General features: G+C 42.0%; 1 protein-coding gene across 2 annotated transcripts in view; it reads left to right on the top strand.

The window, feature by feature from the left end:
• pcdh19 (protocadherin 19) overlaps positions 1-23,500 on the top strand; it is a 56,221-nt gene extending 32,721 nt beyond the window's left edge. For both annotated transcript variants that reach the window (XM_080466144.1, XM_080466145.1), the window contains exon 5: positions 21,803-23,500. In XM_080466144.1, coding sequence (XP_080322270.1) covers positions 21,803-22,362 — 560 coding nt within the window. In that variant the 3' untranslated portion in view covers positions 22,363-23,500. The remainder of the gene's footprint in view (positions 1-21,802) is intronic.
• Positions 23,501-25,089: the final 1,589 nt, after the last annotated feature.

The following is a 25,089-nucleotide window of genomic DNA, read 5'->3' as shown; positions in this document are numbered from 1 at the left end:
CATATCTCCATGTGCCCTCATCCATTATTCAGTGGGATCATTTAGCAGGGAATTAATGTTGATGTTTCATTTCTGACTCATCGTTTAAAAAGACATCTTCTTGGTTGGCAGAAGTCAGAGTGAGGGTCATGTTCATTCTTAACTACTGCCAGTCAGCCTGGGAAAGAGAGTGGGTCAGTAAGCGCAAGAGAAAGAAGGACAAAGCAGGATAAAGCTGTCTGGGGCAGATCAGGATGTTACTATATGCACCTGAGGATATTTACTGAGCTCAAAGGAAATGCCACATGCACAGGTGCAATGGCTCAGTGGAGCACAAGAGTGTGAGTGTGTGTGTGTGTGTGTGTGTGTGTGTGTGTGTGTGTGTGTGTGTGTGTGTGTGTGTGTGTGTGTGTGTGTGTGTGTGTGTGTGTGTGTGTGTGTGTGTGTGTGTGTGTGTGTGTGTGTGTGTGTGTGTGTGTGTGTAAACTGCAGACTTGCATTCGCAGAGTCGGAAGGAAACACTGGCTGTTTCATATTAGAAGCACACTCTTGAGGACGGCATTTACAGATATCACTTGCTGTATCTGAACTTTACATCTGCTCTGTGCTCTAATTTGGGAACTTGTGCCAGATTTAGTTGAGTTTTTTTGTTTTTGTTCCCCCCAGTTAAATTCAACATCATTTTGGTGGCTTTTTACGAACGCTGGCCTAGTATGGCTGTCTACTCTCTCACGTCTCTACTTTTCTCTTCTTCTGCTCTTATATAGGAGAAATTTTAATGAGCAAGAGATAACCAAAAAGAAGCCTACTTTATAAAATGCATAACGGGCTGAAGATTATGTGATTTTTTTGTCCTCCTTTAATTATTTATCCATCTATTTTTATCAGTAGACTGGGAAGTGTGTGGGTGTGGCTGCAAAAAGCAGTAATAGATACGTGTAGACTCTTTCTTGTCTGGTCGCTGGTATATCTAACTAACCAGAGGCTTCACTTGGAGCAGCTTTGCTGTTGATGTTGTTTGACTGGGGAATAATAACATTAGACAGACTACATTTTATGCTAATCAAGGAATGAGCTCTGCAAATGGATCTGCCTGCTTGGCCAAAGCTCTCATTAATGACTAGCTGACAAATAAAGATAGAAGTGTATAAGGTTGAGAAGTATGGTGACCATTAGAATTAACTTATACTGAGTGTTCCCTCCCTGGCATCAGACGATAATAAACAATGAAAAGTGAATTTGCTGACTATTGGTTGCCAGCTGTAATTACTTCACAACCTGCAAAAAAATCCTGTGGCTCTAAAAAAATGCATGCTGACAGGTCCTCTAGTAGTGGGATCTCATTATAACAGACAATTAGAAATGATGTACATGAGGAATATTACAAGTGGGGAGAGCTCTCCGAGGCAGTTCTTTTTTCATTAACACCACCAATGATTGTATCTGTTTCAGCAAAATGGATGCATGCCGCCTGAATGTGTAATGCAATCCCACGTTGCTGGTAAACAGAAATCGAGGCAGTTTCAAAGCGCCATCCGTTCTTTTGACCAGAACAAAAAGATGATCACAAAGTGTCTGTTTGGAATCACAATGCGATGACTTGGTTATTTGATTTTCAACTTGCATTTTTCTTTCAATAAGGACTGAGAAAAATGTGTTGTTGTTGTTTTTTTCAAGCGCAGTGAGAGGCTGCTCATAACCATTAAATGAACTGACCAAGGATCACGTGCGGAAATGTAATGACATGGCAAATGAAATTGTCCCTCTATTACAAACTTGATGGTCTAATTACATAGTTTAGTGGCATGGTGGGATGGTGATGATGGGTAGATTCAGCATGACACACAGCTGAATGTTTGTCTATTCATTTATGATGATTTTCTTTTTCGTTCTCTTGAGGAAAAGCTTTGTCTCTCTGACAAAAACTGAATATTTGAGGTTTGTGTATTATAAGACATAAGGGCAATCAGGGACATTCTTAAAAATCTTGACATTTCCGTCAATATCTCAAACTCCCTTTTGCCTGAAACCTTGAAAATCTTTTACAAAAAACTAGCTTTTGTTTGAATGGTGGAGCTCTCGTCACCGCATCACAAAGATAATCCAGGTTATGTATAAATGACAATGTGGTCACATGGAACATTTTGAAATGAGTTCTTTGGGGGATTTCTTGGTAATATTTGTACTGGAATGTATATCTGTGTGTGTGTGCAGAAGATCATCAGTCATAGATGTAACAGACATTTTAACATGATAAAACAATACCATTTCCAAATGTACATGAGATTTTTGTACCACAGTTATACTTTTCTCTCTTGAGACGATCTTGCCTGCCTTTGGAAGTTGCACCTAAATTAAACTAGTCATTCTAACTTGTTCCTGATTACAGAAATCAGAAGTGTTAAAACTACCCCGTGTTAGAGCTGTCTCGTCTCCCCTACTCTCATGTGGTCTTACTCTGATTACAACCTGACTGACAAAAGTCAGCTGTGCTGAATGAATTGAGAAATTTTTCCAAAAACAAATAGGCATCCTCTATATACACCCCGCTGCTTAGATGTCTTCCGGGAGTAACTTTGTAGTATAGCAGGCCTCTCTTGCCAGCTAAAGCAGAAAACAAGCGGAGAGACTGGAATTGCCAAAGGACACCAACACTCAGTAGCAGAGGATAGAGAACCCTTGTTTTTTGTGTGTTTTTATTGTTCTGCTTTCTTGTGTTGATAAGCTGTGAGAACAAAAGGAAGCTAGAAAAGAAAGGGAGGATGGGTTAAACTCTCAGGCTTTTACAATGCAAATGTTTACCATTCCCAGCGCCACGTAAAGATGCTGTTTGCCCAAGAGACAAGACGTTACCTTCACACAAAGTCCCAGTTTCCCTCTCATCCTGCTGACTTCCATTCATGTGACGAGAATCAGCTGCTAACTAACCCAGTACCACTTTGCAGTGAGCATATTTTCCCACTCTGAAGCAATTTATGAGTTTGATATTTGGCTCTTGTCCATCAGTTATGCTTTCGTCTTGAGGGATGCAGTTTCAGTGCTATTCATTATTCCTACACCAGACACTACCAAGGTAACTTTCAGCGAAGTGCTTGGGAGGAGATTTCAGACCTAAATCTGAGCGAATAATTCTTTGTTGAATCCCTGCCAAGAATCTAAAGAGGCGTGTGCGCTCTCTTTGAAAACCTGACCTTAAACATCCTCACCCAGTGGATTAGATTAGGGAAGTATCTGAAGAGCAAATTACATTAAATCTCTTAAAATCTATAAAGGAACGGGTATTTTTAACATGTAATGTCTCCCTTATATCCGCCAATAGAATAAAAATGGATGATATTGCTGCAACTACAAATTGAGAAAAAGGGCTATATAAAATGAATTCTTCTTTATCTTTATAGGCATGTCTGTGAAGTTGGGGGGGATTTGGTTGAAATGTGCGACATGCTAGCTTTGACTCTGTAGAACCATTAGTATCAAGGGAGAAGTGAGGGAACAGACTCCGAGGGGGCTTTTGACAAAGGGAGCTTAATCTATTTTTTTCCAACTTCCTTTGATTGTCATAGCTCACACTTTAATTCCTCCCGGATATGGATGAGCCACGGTTTTCAGGGATTAAGATTCATGTATTGTTAAATCTCTCCAGTTATCTCCGCGGGAGGGAAAAAGAGAGCATGATGTCACTTTACAGTGTCCGATTTGTGGGTTTAGAGGTTTGTGGTGTTGGCTTTGGAATTGTTTCCAGGTCAATGTGTAAGTGCTCTTCAAATAAAATCCCTTCCTCTTAGCGCATTAGACTCAAAGGGATCCAAGACTGCTCAATTAGCTAGAACAAGGCACAGGCCTCTTTTATTTCTGACATATTGCTTGGCCTCCACCTCTGGAGAATATCTCTCATCTATCTGTTCGCTCCCTATGGGGGTGTGCCTGAAGCTGGAGCCCAGGAATGGAAGCCCCCTCCACGGGCCAAAGATTTCTCCATATTCCCTTCTTCCATCAGCAGATCCACAGGGTTTCACTGTCCCTAATTGATTTCAACCCCCCCATCCCCCCACCTTTCCTTTTTCTTCTTCCCTCCCTCCATTCGTCTTTCTCGTCTGTTCCCATCCATCGACTGTAAACATCTCCCACCGACATCTTCCAACTTTCTGCCAGTCAAGCAGTTCTCTTTCTCTGTTGAATTAAAGAACGAGTAAAGGCACCTCGCATGTATCTGCTGCAAACTTGCCCTAAATTCACCGCAGGAACATTTCTAGTTTGCAGTCCTCTGATCTACTAACGAAAATGCTGACAGGTGTCAAAATGAGGAAGGCAACAGGAACAGGGCTGTGCTGACAACACGAGCCCGGTAGAGAGAGTCTGTCTGTGTGTGTGAGGGAGACAGAGATTGAGAGATGAGCTGAGAGTCTAGTAAGCAGTCTTAGCGAGGGAAAATAAAAAAGAGGAAGAGAAGAAACAATTTCTCTGACAGGTAGAAACATTTTTTTTTTTTTTGCTTCCTCGCACTCCAAGGTAGTTGTGAGTGTGCCAGAGGATGTGACTGATTCTCAGACAACATTTGATTGAATTAAGCATCAAAACTCTTGTTGTGATTCAGTCTGGCAACAGCACGTGTTGCGTTATGATACTTCATGATTAGATTAACATATAAACTCCATACTGGGACCATCCATTTTGATTTGGATTTGCCTAATCTAATGTGGAACCAGTGGAGGTAAAATGGCTGACAGTGACAAAGAGCTCGGTGCAGTATGAGCATTAAGGAAGATCGAGTGTGAACACGCCACGCGCTCAAACACGCCAGAGATCGCTCGTGAGCAGGTGTAGTCAAGTCTGTAATGAACAGCCGAAGTGCAGATTTCACCTTCAAGATGAAGGAACTTGAGGAAAAAGAAATGACTAAAACGTGTTTTCAAACTGTGTCCATCTGTGCTCATCATTTTGCTTACAACCTCGATTTGTCCGTTTTTTTCATGTAAAAATCACATCTGGCTTGATAAGAACAGATCTCACCGATATTGATTTAGCCTATGGTGAAATAGTCTGTCAAGTTAAGAAAATGTCTTATTTCATCTCACTTGCTCTTGATTTTTCATATATCTTGCAGAAAAAATTAGACACTTATTTAAAACAAAGAAAAAGTCCCTTGTTGATATTTGTTTGCAATACTTTCATAAGTAACCCCCCCCGCCAATAAAAAAAATAAACCAGTTATAATCGTTTGCAGGCTCAAGTTATTTTCAAGTGATAACAAGTTAAAAGATGTGAATAGGAACCAAAACGAATGTGACATATGTTGTTTCCCTGACAACATTTTCTAAGCATCGCCTCTAGATGCTCTCCCTTCTCTGCAAATGCTGCGAAGACAGACTCAAACAACACTGCCTGCAAAAAGGTCTCGGTTTCCCGCTCAGTCTGAAAACATATAGTGATGGTATAATGCTATAATGGCATCCCCTGAACCCGCACTCTGCCAAAGCTCTCCTGAATATACCCAGTGTTTAATCAGCTCAAGAGGGGACTGCTTATCTCTTTGCACTTGTCATGGATAGCGTATTGAACATATCAGAGAGAGAAATGGGAATAGTTCATTATTTTCTAGGACTCACAATGAGCTTGATGTATCTCATTGCTGGCCCTCCACTGACAGCTCATTTTCTAGACAATCCTGGCATTCAGTTCACAACGCGGCAGGGCAAGTGAGAGCGGGATAGAGAGAGGAAACAGAGGCAGGGAGAAAATAGGGCTCCGGATCTCCATTGCTTATTCATAACACTGTGGCATGCTAGGTGTGTTAATAATCTCTGCAGAAACCAAGTGAATCACAGTTGTTTGTTGAACACCTAGCCAAGCTGGGCCCCAATCGACGGCAGATGGGAAAACAGGGGGATCAGGATGATCCCAGACAGAGGGAGGGAGATTAAGAACAGGTAATGTGCAGAAGTTGATGGGGGCCGAGTGTGTATTAAAGAGAGGAGAGAGTACCTGAATTTTAAATCTGTCTGAGAGTGTAAAGAGTATATTGAGTGTGTGTGCGTATGGCGGCCGAGTGTGTGTCTTTAAAGGTTAATCAGAGAAGGAGTGGGAAAGAGAGAGGGAGAGAGATAAAGAGATGGCACAGGAGAGAAATGGTATGGGCAGGAGGGGGGAAACGCTGCGAAATTCAAGAAGCAGAGCTGCTGCTTTGTCTTCAGTCCACCCGCCTTTTGTGGCTCTGATTGATTTGGGTTCTTGTCTGAGGAGCTGAGGCGGCAGCCATTTTTCAAACCGCACCATTGTGTTTTTAATTCTTTGAGGTCACAGCATGGACACAACCTCTACTCCACTGTAATACAAAGCAAGCAGTAATAGGACCGTGGGTTCAAAACAGATGGCTGAGTGACCCGAGGGGCTGCAGACCGATTTGTACTGAAATCACAAACTCCTAATGGGTTTATCTGGCTGTGGTTACTTAGAAAATGTAACTTATTCCTATTGTTGATTTTATTATAACCGTTATGATAAAATGTGACCACGACCATCTTACTGAAAGTCTTCGTTTAATTTGCACAAAATGTCAAAATACATTGCTCTAATCTTTTAAGAGCTGAACAACCGTGAGAAGTGAAAATAAATCAGGACAAAATAAACTTTTGAAATGATTGAGTAAATGTCAAGTTATATATTTCTAAATGTGAAAATGCATAAAGGGCCACATAGGAAGTTGTGTAGTAGTTGGTACCACTCCTCACAGAAAGAAAACCCCTGCTTCGGATCTGAAGGCCTTCGTGTGTGGAGTTTGCGTGTTCTCTCTGTTTCTACACTCCAAAAATGCGCATTTGATGTTAATTGGTGGCTTTGTAATTGCATGTTTGTGTTTGCCTGGGGTAGACTGGCAGCCCGTCCTGGGATTATCAAACTTTCTACATCACCCCCACAGATTCGAAAGACCCACTTCGCCCCCATTTCTGTGTTCAGCATGAGTTAAAATACTCACACTCTTACTGTAGATTTATTCTGACAATGATTCTGTGCCACTAGTTCATCCTGAGGGTTTTGTTATGGACAGTTGATTGTAATCTGAACACGATAAAACATCCTGCAGTGACGATCTTCATAATGTGAATTCAGCATACACACAGATTAACAAAGACTACCTCCTGCAGCAATTTTTTTTCTATTTATTTTTGTGAACATCTTGCTATGCAGTGAGGGCACGTAAGAAAAATTAAAAGGTACAGCAAGCCAGAGGAAACTGTACAAGTATAGCACCTAATTGAGTGTGCTGATGCATGTTTGTTGTAATTTTATATGTGAACGGTTATAGAGGCAGTCCTCCCTCGGGCAAAGACATCAGTCATTTTGGGAAACACACCCAGCAAATATTGTTTCAGCCCTCCTTCATGTTCAAGTGACAATACCCTCTAGTCGAAGTAGGAATTCAGCTGGAAGAAAGGAGCGAGTGAGGTGGTGTTATTGTTGAGCACATTCTGAGGAGGGAGGCGATTGAGGTTCAACCATCAGATGTTTCGAGGGCATATTTGTCTACTATATTGTCACTGTAAACATGTTAAAAAATGCCTTTTATCCAGCCTTCAACGCTTTGTGTTGAACCAAATCTGCACTACATGATTGGCATTCTTTCACAGTGGAATATTTTTGGGAAGAATGGAAAGATTCATTAGTAAATCCTTATAACTGCTGTTTAGCTATGTTTTGTCATTTAAATTAAGGACTTGTCACACAGTTGTGAATTATTTTACTGTCAACCCTCATTTTGGGGCACTGACATGGTTTTTTTTTAATACTCCATGTCCAGCACTCTTTTGGACACCCTAATTCTAAGATTTAGTGGAAATGAGGGAGCGTGACCACCGTGTTAGTGCTGATGGCTGCTGTTCAGCTAAGAGAGAGATTTTGTTATGGCAAGGCTAAGGGAAAGCATCCCCACCTGATTAGCTATTGTTGTCTGTCGTGTCAGGAATGCAATTTCAGCACGTAACAGCATTGTCGGCCACCAGAACCACTCTGCCCCAAGGACAGAAAATAGCCGGTTGTAACTCCAGAGTAGCTTCGCTCCTCTGTTGAAAACTCAAGTCCCTGTCGTGACGCCGCTCCTTTAGAAAAGCATGGCTTACCACAGCCTTGTTGCTGAAATGGTTTGACTCTTGACTGATACCATGTGGAGTAAACAACCTGATGAGGACATACTATACACATAGACCAACTCAAAGGAGCCTCGGTGTGTGGCTGGAAGTGGGCAGGATAGTCATGGAGTCACTGCCAAAGCCAGGCTTGTATTACAGGGATCCCAGGATATCAGACACCAGGCGGCCTGTGCTCCCTCCAGGCAGGGCAGTCTGGCAGCTGGCCCATAGCCCAGATAGCTATAATCAGCTCCGTTACCTGTAGCACTGACTTCTATTTAGGAAGCCTCATAGAGGAACTATGGGACACTGCAGGGATTAAGGATGTTGTGAAATTCAGGGGTAGTACATACAGCATGCAGTTGCACATGGTATAGCTACACCTGCGACAGGCGCACAGGTTGTGCATACTGTAGCGCATTCATAACGACATGCCACATGAACGTGCAGGGAATGAGGAGAGATTTTCTGGGCATTATGCGTCTTGGCACAAGGCATTTGTTTTATCTTCTCCCTCTGTGAAAGGAAAGATTAAGAATATACTCTGCTCTGTTTAAGGGGAAAATCAGCTGTCTTCTGACAAGTACATTGTAGTCCGCAGTTTTCTGTCCAGAATATAAAGAGACATTTATCACTGCAGCTGGGGTAAGGGAGGAAGAGACAGAGAGGGGGGTCTCCTGTGCTGCAGCGATGTGCGTTTCTTTTTTTAACCCCTATTACTTCCTTTCTGTGGGAAAAAATACACTACACCTCCATCCGCTTTAATCCATTTGAGATTTCCTGTTTGTTTTTTTTCTTTTATGTCACTTTCTGCCTGCACGAATGCCTTCCCCATCATCAGCCTGTTTTTTTTTTTTTTTTTTTCTTTATCTTAATTTTCATCACCTTGGTTCTCCTGCAACATTATAACTCAGATGGAATATGTAGCAGGGATATGTAAAGTTATGTCGTCCTCCTCAGTTGTGGCAACAAAAGGTTACTACCTCAGGCAGAGAGCTGTAATATTTCCATATTTTGCTCTGCTCATGTATATTCAGTAAGAATGATTTATTCTGTAACATTTGAAAGCCGTTGGAAAGCTGAATTATGCTTGCGGAGACTCTACACATGCTGTAAAACATAGCATGGCATAGTGTGCTCATTGGATTTGAGCTAAGCAGAAGTTAACCAGAGGTTAAACAGAAGTCATGCAAACCACCTCTATCATCACTATCATTCATTCACCAATTAGTGTCCATTTCTCCCTCACTGTCCCCCACATGACCTTGCACAGGTGAGCTCAGTATGTTGTAATTCAACATTTTGAGTCAGCCTGAATAGTGGGAGGCACCTTGTGGCTGATGGTGACCCAGATTATAAACTATTGATGAGAGCGAAAGTAATAGAGACGCAAGGCCCGCTGAGGTGTGTGCAGACCTGCAGAGCCTCCCCGTCTGTTCCTTGCCCACCAGTTTCCACTGAACCGTGTGTGAATTTCATCTTTCAACACATCTTCATATTTCCGAGACTATGACTTTTAATCCTCCACGCTGTGTTTATTCCTTTTCCCTGTGAATCAGCAAACACGCTTGAAATTTAGAGTAAAGAAAGCACGTATTGCAAGTGATCCTAGCCAGGTCCTCTTAGCTGCATAAAGAGCAAATTGTAATATGCATAGACTGAACACCACATCAACTTTACTAGTCAATATGAATTACTACGCTGTACACACAGTGTACTCTGCTTGTTTTGAGTTGGTTCATTTGTGAGAAAGGTCAAGAGCTGAGCAGGATTCAGAGTGGTGTTTCCACATCGTGGCATAGCTGCCGGTGGTGCATGATCAAATTAAAGTATATTCATCAGCATTGAAAAACATTCACAATGCTTCCTCTATTTTTATATTGCGTGGCTAATAAAGTAGTTCCTTTAGGCTACAACATATCTTTCTGGGCATTAACCTAATTAGCATTTCACATTAGTTTATTATGTAAAATCGGGTTAGTGTGAAACATACAATTGCTGTCTTCATTTTTTCCAGAGAAATAATGTTATATTGGTCAAAAAAATGCTTTCGTGTTGTTGTCTACATATATGTATGAATAAATGAAGAACATAACTCATTCGGTGGATGCGTATTGCCAGTGAAATGTGACTTTACTAACCTCACCTTCTTAAAGGGGAGGATTAAAGATAATGAGAGAGGTTGGCTGTTAAGTTTAATGGTGGACAGGAAGATCTCAGAATGGCGGTTTTTAATGATGTGCCTCTTCTCATGCAGCGCTCGTTAAAGATGAGGCCAGAATGCAGGGGGAGGACAGGGAGGGGACTGTGGCCAGAGACTTCACATCCCCCCCCGGTCCTCTATAAGACGTGCGATGGGGGTCTCAGGCTCCTTTGTGTGCGAAGGACCCCGCACTGCTTCTGTCTTCAGCTCATATTAGCATCAGAAAATAAATAAAGCAAGCAATCAGGCCGTGACCTCAGACCCCCACAGCCATCACCCCGTCTTCCTTCTCCTCCGCTGCACTTTACATAGCTTTAACTGGCTTGGATTTGCAACTGAATGTCGAGGTCGGTGTTTGGCTTTACCACACGGCCGGTTGTTCATCAGCTGTCTCCAGAGAAAAGGAACTCAGGGATGGAGAGGAGTGAGGGAATTGGATCTTTGACACCTGTCACTTCCACTCTGCTGCACCTTGCTCCCTTGCCACACATAAGGACTTTTCATGTCACAGCTCAGCATGTTATCATGAGTGGGCACAGAGCTTGAGAAATCCAATTACTACCACTGTGTCAGACCCCTGCCATCATCCTTATGTATGCTATAGTCATGTTCCTCAAATCAGAGAAGATGTGCCTATTAGTTCCTTCTCTTTTCTTCAGACCAGTCTCCCACCTCCATTTCAAGCTGTGTGTCTTAGATACAAGCTGCAGCTCCTCTCACGGACTGCCTCGCTACTGACAATCCTCTATATAGACTTGTGGGTGGCTAATGCTACGGACACTGGTCCTGACTGTCTCATATTAAGTGGTATCATGGTGAAGACCTCACTGTGGTGTGCAATGGAGAACCTGGAAGAGAATCAGCATGCCTCCCAGATGCCAAACAGATTGGCCTTCACGTCGAAGAAATAGAAAGTGTTTTTCAAAAGTGTTAGAGGGCCTCCTTCTTGCTTTTCCTTTTACCCAGTAGGTGTAAATGTAATATATCACCACACAATGGGGGCCTCACAGTGTTTCTCTTGGTTCTTTTATTTGTTGCTCATCCCTAAATGACGCTGTCTGTCCAGTGCTGTTGGAAGCAGGAGGATAGTATTTTCAAGCCATGATCTGTTACCCAAGGTGGCCCACACCTCCTCTTTCTGTATATGTCTCTGCACACTGAGCCAAGCTCGCCCATCACGCTACACATCACCACAGCTGTTATGGTATAGCGTCTCGTTTTTAAGCTGTCGAGAAAAAGGCACAAGTAGAATTCTTTAAAAGGGAGAGAAGAAAAATGAGGACATGACAGAGTTGGAAACATACTGGTGCCTCTGTGACAAGATGAAATGGAATATAAAAACACATAGTCCTGGCTAACACAACGTGAACATGACTGAATGAGAAGCTACATTATATTAATAATGTAAGGTCGCTCTTTTGAGACAAATCAGAAGCTCACAGAGGGAGAAGAAATCCTCAGATATTGGTTTGCTGCCCGGTGTGCCATCCGCATTTGTTTGGCCATGATGACAAGTGCTGACATATTGTGTTTATTTCATATGGATAAAGGAAAAGGGAGGAAGAAGTAATCAGCTCGCAAAAACTTTCTGGCAAATGAGTGAGAATATAATGGTTTCTCTGTCTAGGCTGTGTATTGGTTATAGATTTTTCAAAGCCAATAAAACTATTCCACCTAAAGTGATTAGTTGTGGTTTGACACAAAGCATTGTTTTCCATCTTCCAGTGTAATATTTCTTTGACAGCTGTGCTTGGTATTTCTCCTCTGCCAAGTTTGCTGAATCCTTTCATTTATAAAAGAAGTATATTCAAGCTAATTTACTCCAGAATGAGATGAAGTGACCTCAGTTCTTTTGTCCTCCTTCAGTTTTGTCATCAGTGATCACAATCCAAAGTGCTCCTATCCTGAAGCCAAATCTCCGATTGCTCTTCATCTCTGCTCATCATATAGCTTTCCTCCCACCCCCACCGAACCCCCCATTCATGGATGTAATTTAAGAGTCTGTTTCAGCCCCCTTGTTTCTCCCAGACTCAAGGGTTTAGGAGGAAATTGGCTTGCTAGCTCGGTCAAGCTTAAACACAGAAATGCTGCAGTTGTTCTGGTGTATTTAAAGATGTCCTCTACCGATGCATTGTGGAAGAAACGAGCCAAGCAAACGCGAGCAGGCCTTGCAAATGGGATGCCAGCAGCCTGCTGTGTTGAGTGTTGAGAGTGCACTCTATTGTTGTTGTGGGCCCCGGGCACCCGAGCACAGGTTAATTTGTAGCTCATCATTAGAAGGGCAATTTGGATGCTCAGAATTGACAAGGGTGATATTTGCTGCGCCATTATAGCAAAGTACATCACATCACAGTAGATCACAATACTGGTAATATGTGAGTAATGCATATGTCCATTGATAGAATCAGTTTGTGGCATTTATAGCCTGGGATTAATGATGATATATGTTATTCGAGCCATTAAAAAAAGGGGCAAAAAACAACCCTTATAGTGTAACAGATTGTAATACTAGGTGGTGTCATCATATTGTTCATTATTTATCAGAGGGTTTATAGCGGAGGGTGTTGTGAAGGTCGAGACCTTTGTAGGCTTATAACGAGACAAAAGTAGCACCAAATATATGGAGACTGTAGTTTGCAATTTGTATTGGAAATTGTTTCATGCAGAAATACAGTGAATCCTCTTAATATGGAAACGGTCTCCCATTTAAAAAAAAAAAAAAAAAAAAAAGACAAAATGTGATTCTGTCACATCTATCTTTCTTTCTTCCTGCCTGATGCTCCCTCCCTCCAAAATCCAATTTTTAAGTGGAAATACTTCAAATTAGGAGAACAAAATGAGCTCAAGTTTCAGTTTAATTTTAATTTTAATTGCATTTTCTTCAGCTTGTATCCGTCACATTTAGAAATAACTGTCCCTTTCAGACTTCTAACCCAAAGATGAAGTTTCTTCGATGAAATACATCACTGAATTACATCCCTGATTAGTTTTTCTTAGAAATGTTATACATGGCCACAGAATAATGTAGTTTACTACCATAAAGTAATTAAGCCAGTTTCTTGTTCCACTGACAGTGATGTGGATGAGATCATTATTTTTCAGTGGAGGAATCTACATATGTATTATTTTCTTTTAAAATGTGTCCAGCTCAATTTTATGTGATTAAACAAACACTCAATGCCCTTTCTCCCATCATTATTGCAACATGTGTGAGAATATGAGTCTACTTATTCACTGGGTTTCCATTCTTTCATGAAAATTGTTTTAGTCTAAATTTTTACCTTTTATTTTCTAGTTACTTAATGGCTCCACATTTCAAAACCTGTGAAATATAATTTTAGAAATGCACATCTCAGCTAGGAAAAGAAATGGTTGAAAATTCATGAAGAGCAAATTATAGCTCCTGAATGAAAATATGTAAAGATAAGAACTCTGGTGATTTCATACAATCTGACAAGTATTGACACAATCCTTTTTGCTTCCTGATTTGAAAGTGTTTCGGCTGCTGCCTTTGGAGGGTGTCACATTGATTTGGTGCAAGTTTTTCTCTGGATGCGGCTCCTGATGCAACCTGAGCAGTTGGAGTTCAAGACCTTACACAGGGAGCGACAGTGGCGACCCGTGGGCATTGGGATTCAAACCAGCTAACATGTGGTCACAAGCTTGCCTCCTTAACCTCTTGGCTACCAGTGCCCCCTTTCTGCATTTACAGGAAGTATTTCAGTGGCCGGTAAAGAACTCATTCATAAATCTGCTTGTTATTAGATTGTTTGTGTTGTAGTGTATTGTATTGATGCCTATCTAAAGAACCCTTGTTATTACTTTCCCACCACAGTTCACTCTTGTGCAACCAGGCTTAGCTCTTTATTCCTTTCTGTCTGGGTTAAATCCAGTTCATGGAGCCTATTAGGGGGAGTTAAATGGTCACTGGCTCATGTAATGTTTGAAAACCAAGGCATAAATTATGATTCTGACTGGTCTAAAAACCCACAGATCACACCAGACCTGACCATTGTAAATCCTGCTTCTCCAAGTGTTGCATATGTCATGATAGAAGCTGAGCACAATGCTTTTAGAGCCTCAGAACTGATGCTGAAACACTGCATCATCTGGGAAGCAGTCATGTTTTGAGCAGGGCATTATGTATTGAAAGATTCCTCTCAGTAAAATCCTATCTGTTTCCAGAGCATTTAAACCCCACACACCCCCACCCCGTATGTCATCATGACAACAAGTTCGCATCATTTCCACTACATCAAACAGTCCACTGGCTAGTGGTCCTGCTTTTGAGCAAACAGTACTCAGCGATGACATAGTGATTTATAAAACAGCGTAGCGATTGCTTTTTTCCTCCCGCTGCTGTTACGCAGCTGTTAAACAGATGCTGTTTGTACCAATTTAGAAGCTAGTGCATTGTTTGTCAACACCACTTTGGAAATTCATTCTTTATACCAGGACCCATTATAGCAAGCTTTGGCTCTGCTGGATGGTCCAACAGCGAGGGAAAGGAGCATACAGTGCAAGTAAACATTTGTGGAATTTGACTTGAACTGTCGTTAGCTTTTCGAACAATTATTGACAAGCGCTTACAAAGAAAATCACACGTGTCAGTCTGACTCTAAATTGAGTTGGCTTGCCATTTTACGTCAGCTTTTTGGAGGATACACGCAGGCCTGGTGGATGTGACAAGTTGTCAGACATTTTGCATGGCTGGGTGGATCAGACAGTGGATTTGTTCTTGATAAATTGACTGCTGCTAATACTCAAAAATAGAATCATGGCCATGTGAACCTCTGACTACACGAGCCAGTAGTAACAAGGCTGCCCAGCATGTCTCATTTTCCCCACAATTAATGTTTGACTGGAAGAATTGAAGGAATTTTAGTCAGATAGGCAGAAACGGGTCGGAGAGATTTTTGGGTGAGGGATTCATTTAATTACATCAATGTACGTGAGACAGCAGTACTGATTAGATGAGAGTAGAGGACAGAAGGAAGAGACGCATAAAGGATGGCATTGTGCAGGAAGCTGCGAGGGATGAATCCGGAGGTTTCGAGGGGGGATAGCTTGATGTGACTGAACCAGATGCTGTGGGGAGAAGGAGACGACTTGGTGCTGTGCAGAGAATGATGGCTTACGTGGCGCAGTAAGGGTGCCCCTCTACTGTTTGTAAAAACAAGACCATCACACTCCATCTTGCCGCTCCCGCAGGAGCCAAGCCTCCGGGCTGATTTATGGCCCACAGACTGAATTGGCTGGCTAGGATGACAGCAGTGCTTGGACTCTCCCCGGTGAGTAGTGTAGGAGGCTGCTTGGCCCGGCTTCAGCCTCAGCTGGCCGTAGAACTGTCCTCCGCTGTAGTCAGGACTGACTCGATGTTAAGCCTCATTCCCAGAGTTCGGATCAGACAGGGCCAAGCCTGTTAGGTCTTGAGCATGCTTTGGACTCTGAGCAGCAACCACAGACAGTCACCCTCTATTCTGCTGGTTTCTGATTCCCACCCTTCCTTGTGTTACTTTCATCAGCTTCTGCATCACAGCCTCCATCAAGACTCCGTAGGAACAATTTAGATTTAATCAATCTTTGCCATGTGACTGCCAGGATGGAAAATTAATATGGAGAGCAATTAGAAAACAGCCATTTCACCGACAAAGATACTCGACAATATCAGGATGAGAGCAGAAAAGTGGGCGACATTTCACCAGCAAATGAAAAGCGTCTTTCCACCACTCAGACATGGCAGGCATTGTCATCTGTTTTCAGAAAACCTCCCCAGGGCTGTGGTCACATTTGTGTAACTTCGCTATAAAAACTGGTAGATTTCAATGTTAAAACCAAATTCAAAGCATAAAAACAGAGTTGCTGTTTACGGTTTCAGTCAACAAAGCTGAATAATTGTCTTTTCAGAGTTGAGATAGACTAGACTTGATGGTTTGTCGAAACATTTTAATGGGCTTTAATATCAAAGGCAGTGAGGAAACAACAAGAAAGCAAGAGAAATCAAAGGCAATCTCTAAAACCTGGGGGTGGCCACCAGGAAAATATACCTAGGTTTAAATTGTCCTAAATTGTATTCTTTCATACCAGCAACATCACAGGAAGATGTACATTATCCTGACTGTCTGTCTGTGTAACTGTTTTCATGTGACAAACAGAATCAGGACAGTTATTGTTACTGCCACAAAAACAATTGTCAGCATACAGAGAAAATACAAAAAGTGGTTGAAGCCAAAAGTGGCAGATATTCTTTCTCAAATGATTTATGGTGCCAAGCTGCTGTTCCAAATTCTTTTTAGGGTTCACCGTGCTGCAAAACCAAACTGACTGAATCGTGTCATACTCCAAGTCCCCCAACGCCTTGTGGTTCCAGTTCAAAGAAGAAATACCGAATGAAAATCTGTTCACCTGAAACTGGGTTCAGATCCTGTCTGCAGCCCCTTAAATCTGGTCCACCGCTTCTTGTGGCTGCGCACTCTCGTTTTACATGATGACATCATGGCTTCAAACCTCAAGGCTGTGCTACTTTTTGGAGGGATAAGCATACACATTTTCAAAGCCAGACTCCTAGTGTTAGCCAAACAGAACGCAAAATAGCTGGCAAAAACTCAGAGTTTTACAGGGAGCTACCTCTCTCTCTCTCTCTCTCTCTCTCTCTCTCTCTCTCTCTCTCTCTCTCTCTCTCTCTCTCTCTCTCTCTCTCTCTCTCTCTCTGATTACATTTCTTTTGCATCAGAGGATTTTAAACTTTTGCTGATTCCACTGTTTTTGTTGCATTAGCAGCAAACAAATAGCACCTGCAGCTGTACAACATGAAGGGATCATTACATATAGTGCACAAGGGTACATTGAGCAATGAGCTTGTCAGGTTGTGGGATTCCCACGCTGGAGCTAAAGATCTGTCTGCTGTAGCTCAAAAGTTCAGACGCCTTCATCTGACTGAGGGAAAAGAGACGAGACCGAATCCGCTGCTGGCAGATGCAGAGATGAAATGGCAGAGAACCTGTGGGTTTTCTGGATGTGCTGATGCAAAGTGATGCTATTCCAGGTAACTACAAACAGAAGAAACATGGACAGCGCCACCAAGAGGATTTGGCTTTTCTGTTTGAAGTGGTACATCAGTATGTACACATTCAAAGAGTTCCCGAGTGACTTTACTGACCTGCGGACCTCAGTTTAGTATTAAAGTGCAGTGTACAATTTATATATAATTTATATAATAGATAATATTTATAAAATGCTGAGCTGCCATTCTGATACATGTATTTTAAGGCCCCGCTACCATCACATTTTATTGTGTTTTTTAAATGCACAACATAAAAAAAACACAAGCATCCTTTGCCTCCTGGTGGAGCTCCGTCAGTAATTAATTGCTATTAAAACGTGGATCGGAAATGTTCCCAGTGACATCCTGCTCCGTGCTGTACAGTATTTTAAGTCTGTTCCTGGAACTGATTGGCAAGCTTATTTCCCTGATGACTTTGAATACACATTCACTGCAGGAGGTGCCTTCACTGTCTTTTATTCTCTTTGTGTTGACTTCCAAAGTTAAGTGCAGCAGTAAAAGCCTTTAATTTATCTCGTATCATTGCAGGTTTTTTTTTTTTTTTTTCAAGACGGGATAAGATTATGTTCTGTCAAAAGTCGATGGCCTGTCACTTTTTTATTTAAATTTCCATCCCATCTTCTTTTTTTTTTCTGCTGGTCTTTCAGAGCAACATCTGCGTTTTATGAAGCTCTAAGCAGAAGCAGGATGTGTGACTGTTAATAGCACTTGGCTTTCATAACAATGTCATTTATTACCCAGTTGCTCTCCCATAGACCCCTAAAAGAAAGCCGAGGAAAATGACATTCTGCATATGCATGCTCTGCTAAAGAGACAGCATACGACTTGTGTATATTTCTTTGTGCCTCAAGGCTTTTCATGCCTTAGAAAATGCCTTAGGCTATAGAAATAAGCCAAAGTGTTTGGAGGAAATTGCATTCATTACCGAGACGCTTGTAAATTTTTAATCAGCTGAGAAAAAAGAATCACTTTGTCAGAAATGTCAAACAAATTTTGGGGAGAAATTTCAGAGTACTAAATATAGCGCTGGCATTTGTATTACAATGTTTGAATGCAAAAGGCTCAAAATGAAGTAATACTTAAATGTGGTCTGTCCAAATCTACTTTACGTAGCCACGCAAGCTGAGAAATTGACAACTTAATGCAGCTTTATTGTTAGTAATCTGTCAAGAAAAGCCACCAAAAAGGTACATTTGGTGGTCACATAGGATTAAGAAAATAATAAAACCGGGGATTTAAAAAGGCTTTCGGAGGACTGTTGCATTGGACAATGTAATCAGGCCTTTTCAACTCTATTCCCGTATTTATTTTTTTATTTTTTTATTCATCACTCTCCATTGTGTTTCTGGTACCTGGTAATGGCGTTGTGTTGTGATTGCATTCTGATTGGATATGTTTAAACAAAACCCTCACTTTCATGCTTTTTGTCTTCTTGATTTCTGCAGTTTCCGAAATTTTTACTTCACAGTGCTTTTATAAAACAGCCTATTTATGCTGTGTTTTGCATAATGTGGATATCATTATGAAACACTATTTCATGAATGTTATACAAAATCAAATTCTAAGATAATAAATTGCGTGTATTGTTTATGTGGACTACACATAGGAAGTCAACGATTTTAAGCGAGAGATATTCCTGATCTGCAACTGTTTGAGAGAGTGCGTGCGTGTGTGTGTCAGTGTGTGTGCATTTAGTTTGACACGATGAAAGGAAACTACTTCTGTGACGCCTCTGAACCAGCCATGTGGACAATTGCTTGCTCGTGGTCTGCATTCTTGGTGCTGGTGTTCATGTTTTCTGCCTACAGGCAAAATGATTCTTCCAGAGCTGCACTCACCATATTTAAGCTCAAACAGCCCATGATCCGCTTTACTGGCTCACTCACTCAGTCATTTAGTTACCATGTTATCTGTCAGTCTCATCAGATTATACTTTATGAAAGACAGCTCTGGCATATCTGCCCCTGAAAAGCACGTCTCCAATCTTTAAATATCGATCCCCCGGGGCCTTAGCAGAGGTGCCTCTCATGAGTGCAGAAAAAACGGAGAAAAACAGATCATTAGTGATTTTAATTAGGTGATCTGTCAAGCTGCGATTGCCAGATGTAAGCGTATGCATTTGGGTCGATTGCAATCCCTCTCTCACAATCCCTTCTTGTCACCTTGGGTCTGTGAGATGGAGGATGGATTCTGTGAGGAGGGAGAAGAGTGGTAGGAAAGCACAGAAATATGTCATTGTGTATCTGTGAGGCGTGTTCCTCCTTTAGATGTGAGCTGGTGGAAAACACTACAATACAGCTGTATGGAAAAAAAAGTCATTGTACTGCTTCTGATGTGCCATAAATCCATAAATAGGGCTTCTATTTTAACTTGTGTTTGTAAATTAAGAACAAACACAAATCACAGCATTTGTGATTCAATAAAAGGCTACAACTACGTTTTTTTTTGTTAGTTTGTTTTTTTGTCATAATGATGTAAAAATGGTCTTGAAAGTTCTTCCCACAAAACAACAAACTACAGACGCCGCAGTTATACAGACTCAGACAAATCTTTTTTTCACTCAAGCGTTAAACATCATTACATATTTATAACTCGGCGCCAGATGACAGAGACAGAGAGGGAGAGAGATATGAACCAGGCAGCAACACCACAACTCGTCTGCTGTCTTTCTCTGTGAGATATCTGATTGCACTGTTTGAACCTGACTTTCATCCGATGTTGCTACAGAAAACCCAATTATACAAGAGCTGCAAATGGAGTTTTGATTTAACAATACATAATTTAATTGGCATATTAGACGCGCCCCAAACATCCAGCTACAGTTATCAGCATGCAGAGCTAACGGGACAGCGGCCTTGAGCTCATGAAGATGGAGCGCAATTCAAGTGAAGGAAAATCATTCAGAAATGTTTAACTCGGGGCTGCATGGTGGTGTAGTGGTTATTTTTCTCACCACACTGTGAAGATATTCCCAATTCAATTCTGGGGCCGTTTTCTGGGCGCTTTCCTCAGGGTGCTAAGGTTTTCTTCTATTACCCAAAAACAAGCATTTGAGGTGAATTAGTGACTGAGAGTGAGTGTGTGTGATTATGTGTGTTTGTCCTGTGATGGACTGGCAACGTGTCCTGGATGTACTCTGCCTTCATCCCATCCAGTCCCCTGCAACCCTGATAAGGTGATCGAGAAGATGGATGAATTGTGACTATAGAAAGAGAGATAGAGGAAAGTTTGCATCATTCTCACACTGACTTTTATGACATTGGATCTCGAGATATGAACTAAACCAAAGCTGCTTTGTCTTTTAATATTTACCAAAACTTCCACAACAATACTGTGTGGTGAGGTTAGGCCCCGTTTACACGGCAATGAATACGAGTGTATCCGCTAAACTTTCTTCACTTTTGGGGGGTCCGTTTACACGACGCCAGTTTGCGGATCAACTGTATCTGCAAAGTTTTTAATCCGGCTCCCAAAGTGGAAAGATTCTTTCACTGCCGGGGACTACGAAGACTGTTACTGCGCATGCGCATCTCTCCCACTTCCTCCTGCTCATACACTTGTAAACAAAAATGGCGGCCCCTAGTGGTATCTTGTATTCTAGTTTTGTCATCTATATCAGTAGTTTTATAGTTGAGACTCACCCTGATAGCACCCGATGCGTCATCAGTCCATGCGGATGTCGGGTTCTCTCCATTATTTTCACGTTTATAGTGTATTGTTCTCTGCACACACGTCTGTGTAGTTTCATCACAAAATCAAGCAACACCGCCCTCCAGTGGCCTGGCATACTAACTACATCGTTGTCTCTGTGTCCGCTGCTGCAGTGTAAACACACTCCTTTTTTTTTTAACGGATTAGGTGTTGTCACGTGAAACGTTGTCGTGTAAACGGGGCCTTAATGTAACGATGTAATGATTGCATGTAACACAGTGTGTGCGGTATCATTGTCGTGTATCTATACTTGCTAAGCAACAGCAACAACAACAACAACAACAGCCTATAAAAAGTATGGAGAAGTTCAATAGAAGCAGGAATTCCTCGGTTATGCACATTAATTACGACGCACTGTGAGGATAAGAAGCTTCCTAAGTCGCTCACATCTCGCGTTTGGTCCGTTTACAGCTCTTTGGTCCGTGCTGCCTTCATAATCCCATCAGATTCTATCAGACTCCATTACATGGCAGCTTTCAAGGCTTCACAAATGGACTGCACTAAGGCAACAATCAAACAGGGTTTCTTTCAGCTGGACCCGTCGTAACACACCCTGTAGATGTGAATGAGCCTCTTTGCACAAGCAGTGCAGATGATGGATTGATAGATGGATGTTTTCCTTGAGCTGTAAATTAAAAGAGAATCCGTTGTTGTCAGGATGAGATCTGTGTGCAAAAGTTTGAGAGACAACTCTTAACTGTTTGTCCTGTGTTTTCTCCACAGATCCGAGTGAGGGTTTCCACTGCCAGGACGAGTGTCGCATCCTCGGCCACTCTGACCGCTGTTGGATGCCGCGCGTTCCCATCCCCGCACGTGCCAAGTCACCGGAGCACGGCCGTAACGTCATTGCTCTGTCCATTGAGGCCACCACAGTGGATGTGCCACATTACGAGGACGGCACAACCAAGAGGACTTTTGCCACCTTTGGCAAGGATGGGCCGGAGGATGTGGAGCGGGGAGAGATGAAGGGAAAGTGGACTCAGGAGTCTCAGGTGTGTAGCCCCAAGGCCAATGGAGGGGCTGTTCGCGAAGCTGGCAATGGGCGCGAGGCAGCCAGCCCTATCACTTCCCCCGTGCACCTGAAGAGCCCAGTATCCAAACCCTCATCTGCCTACAACACACTGAAATGTCGCGATGCAGAGCGGATTGCCAACCACAGCCTGCTGCGGCAGCCGGAGGGGAAGGACAGTGAGCCGGCTGTCAGGGAGATCAACACGCTTCTCCACGACGGCCGGGACAAGGAATCCCCCAGCAGCAAGCGCCTGAAGGACATTGTGCTTTAGCGAGTTTCTCTAGGACACACGTACACGCATACAGCGTAAACTCACATATATATACCCCGCAATAGCTGTGTGTACACAGAGGAAAGCCAGGCTATGGACGTAGAGAGAGACACACCCATTTGCAGTATACAAAAATTCAAGAACCAGCTTGGGCTGACGACGGTGAACTGTAGTATGCTGCAGCTAGTTGTGTGCTCGAGCCCAGATAGTGGATGTGGCTTTGTTGTAGTCGCAGTACTTTTTCCTTGTTTGCTTTTTGTTCTGTTTTCTTTCTATCCGTCTGCAAAGAGTGGACAGGCAGGTTACTGTTGACTGCATGGACATGGCCAATGGAGCTCTCCAGCCCTGGAGCCAAAGCAGGACACTCCCATGTTTGGACACCCGAGGTGCCAGATCATACGTACAGTTATGCCTTTTGAACTACTTTTGTATCACAAACTGACATTTGCCTTCTTTGGTTTTTGCAGTCTGTTTTAGCTGCCAAAATCGCTCTTTGTTCCTTTGTATAGTGAGCTCCATCACTGTAATAAACACATGCATAAACACACACACACAAACACAGGAGTCATCCAAAAATATTGTCGATTAATCCTTCAGCAGTTTTCAGAGCGTTCAGGACGAGGAACGAGAGGCTCCCCGGCCACGTTCTCGGCCCTCTCTTCCTGACTAATAAGAGAAACTTTCTCTGCATATCTGTGAGGACATCCTACTGTCATCAGACTGTGAGGTCTTTACAGTATTTATATTTTATCACGGATGGAGCTAAACGAACTCTCGCTATCTGCCAAGCCGCTCTGAACACTGGAAGTGGGACAGACAGATCCTTGTGTTCAAATCCAGTTGTATGAAAAAAAATAAAAAGAGACTTACTGCTTTTGAAATCTCCTGTGCCCAACCTTGATTGTAGCCAGTGGAGCACAAACTAGAACCTTGTGCTTTGGTCTTGTACTTTTTTTGACTTTTGACTATGGGGCTAGGATAGAAGGGATCGTCACTCATGTCTTGCTATGTGAAACTCTGTATAGGGTTTACTATTATCATTTTTAATAACCTGTTGTTATGTGACAATCCCTTTAATGTTTTGTTCCAAGAGAAAAAAATAAACATTGGTGTTCAACTGAAGCTACAGTAGCGTTTGTTACACAAACACAAAAATAAAAAAAACATATATGCCAAAATATATTTTATAAATAATTTAAAAATGTATAATGAGAATATTTAATGCTGTGTAGTTATTTTATGAGTAAGTTATACTTGAAATTAACTTGCTTTTGTTCATTTGTCTTTTGCTTTTTATATTGAACCTGATTTGTTTTTTTTATTTTCAAAATGAAGTTGGATTATTATTTTTTTGTTTACTGTGTGATCCCTGGCAACTGTTGACTTGCAGTCTACCTTGTTGTAAAGAGTTTCTTATTGGTCAGTTCTCGTGCCATCCAGTTTCTGTGTGGGCTACTAGAAAATGTAAAAAAAAGACAAAAAAAAAAAGACAAAAAAAACATTGTCAAAAAAAGCGATTTCAGCACCAACATTAGTGTGTCAGTTCAATGAGCTTAGAGTGAGATAGCAAAAGAAACCAAAAAAGACGCAAACAAAACCTAAACGATCGCAGGATGTTGCTTAATCTTAGTATCTAAGGAGGAGAGCGAACAGCTTCCAGTGTTCTTCGGGCTGTAACAGGGTTCCACCTACTTTATCTGTGCAACCGGTCAGCTTTTCTATTGGGCCCAATCAAGTTTCAACTAGATTTCTTCTGTTTTGTTTTTCTTTCCAGCTTCAACTGAGGGCATTCTGACGTGCAGACTAGCTTTACTCAGCAGTCCTGTCACCGTTTGCCTCCTGTGTTCAGCCTATCTCAAAGATAAAGTTTGAGCTCACAGAGGTAACAGACCCCCCACCCCCCACACCTCCTGCCCCAGTCCTATGAGCACCACACTACAGACTGGGTGGAATCATGTTTGAATGAACTAAGGTCTCGGAAGAACCGTGTTGCACATCAGCAATGTGGTTTATGTTGCTTTGCAGTGAACTATGTACAATGTGGAAAAATATGAATGAAAATGGACAAAATTGCATACAACCAACTAGATCTTGTAGCTGAATGTTTTGCTGGTCTCACCCATGGCTTCTGGCAACATGAAAATCGGAATAATCACTGAATGTATACAGCAGCTTATAATTAAACTATTAAATGTTCTCCGCTCTGTTTTCTTGTCTTTACTCGAAATGTGAGGTTTAAAGCTGGACTGAAATTCGAGCCTGCAGTCTGAGAAGCATTTATCGAGCCAGCAATACAAGGAGGATTGGAGCAACGTGGGTTAAAGCTTTGGCTAATGAATCAGTTCAGCATGATACAGTACCGTATTGCATTCACAGCATAAAAAAAAATGCTCTCTGTCTCTAAACTTTATTCCTAAAAGTTTTTTGTCTTTCGCACTAATTACCAGCATGAATTTAATTCAATTTTTTCAGGTATTTGATTCTCTGTGTTCACAAAGTGTTTATTCTGCTGATCCCTGTTATCATGGGCCGAAACAGGAAGTCATTGAAAATTGTATTGGAGAGTGCGCTAGTTTTCACGCTGGAAATGGGGGGGAAAACGCAGTTTTATAAAAACTCTGTCTTTGTGAAGACTGCAGAAACCCTGCTCGCGCTCTGGCATGTTTACTGCATTGTAAACGGACATCGTTTTCAAAACATTGCTGTGTAAACACAAAACATTTCTGA

This window comes from Lipophrys pholis (genome assembly GCF_963383615.2).
Source record: "Lipophrys pholis genome assembly, chromosome: 6".
Taxonomy (NCBI): Eukaryota; Metazoa; Chordata; class Actinopteri; order Blenniiformes; family Blenniidae; genus Lipophrys; species Lipophrys pholis.
The sequence above is the reverse complement of the archived record's forward strand: the minus strand, read 5'-3'. Positions and strand labels throughout refer to the sequence as shown.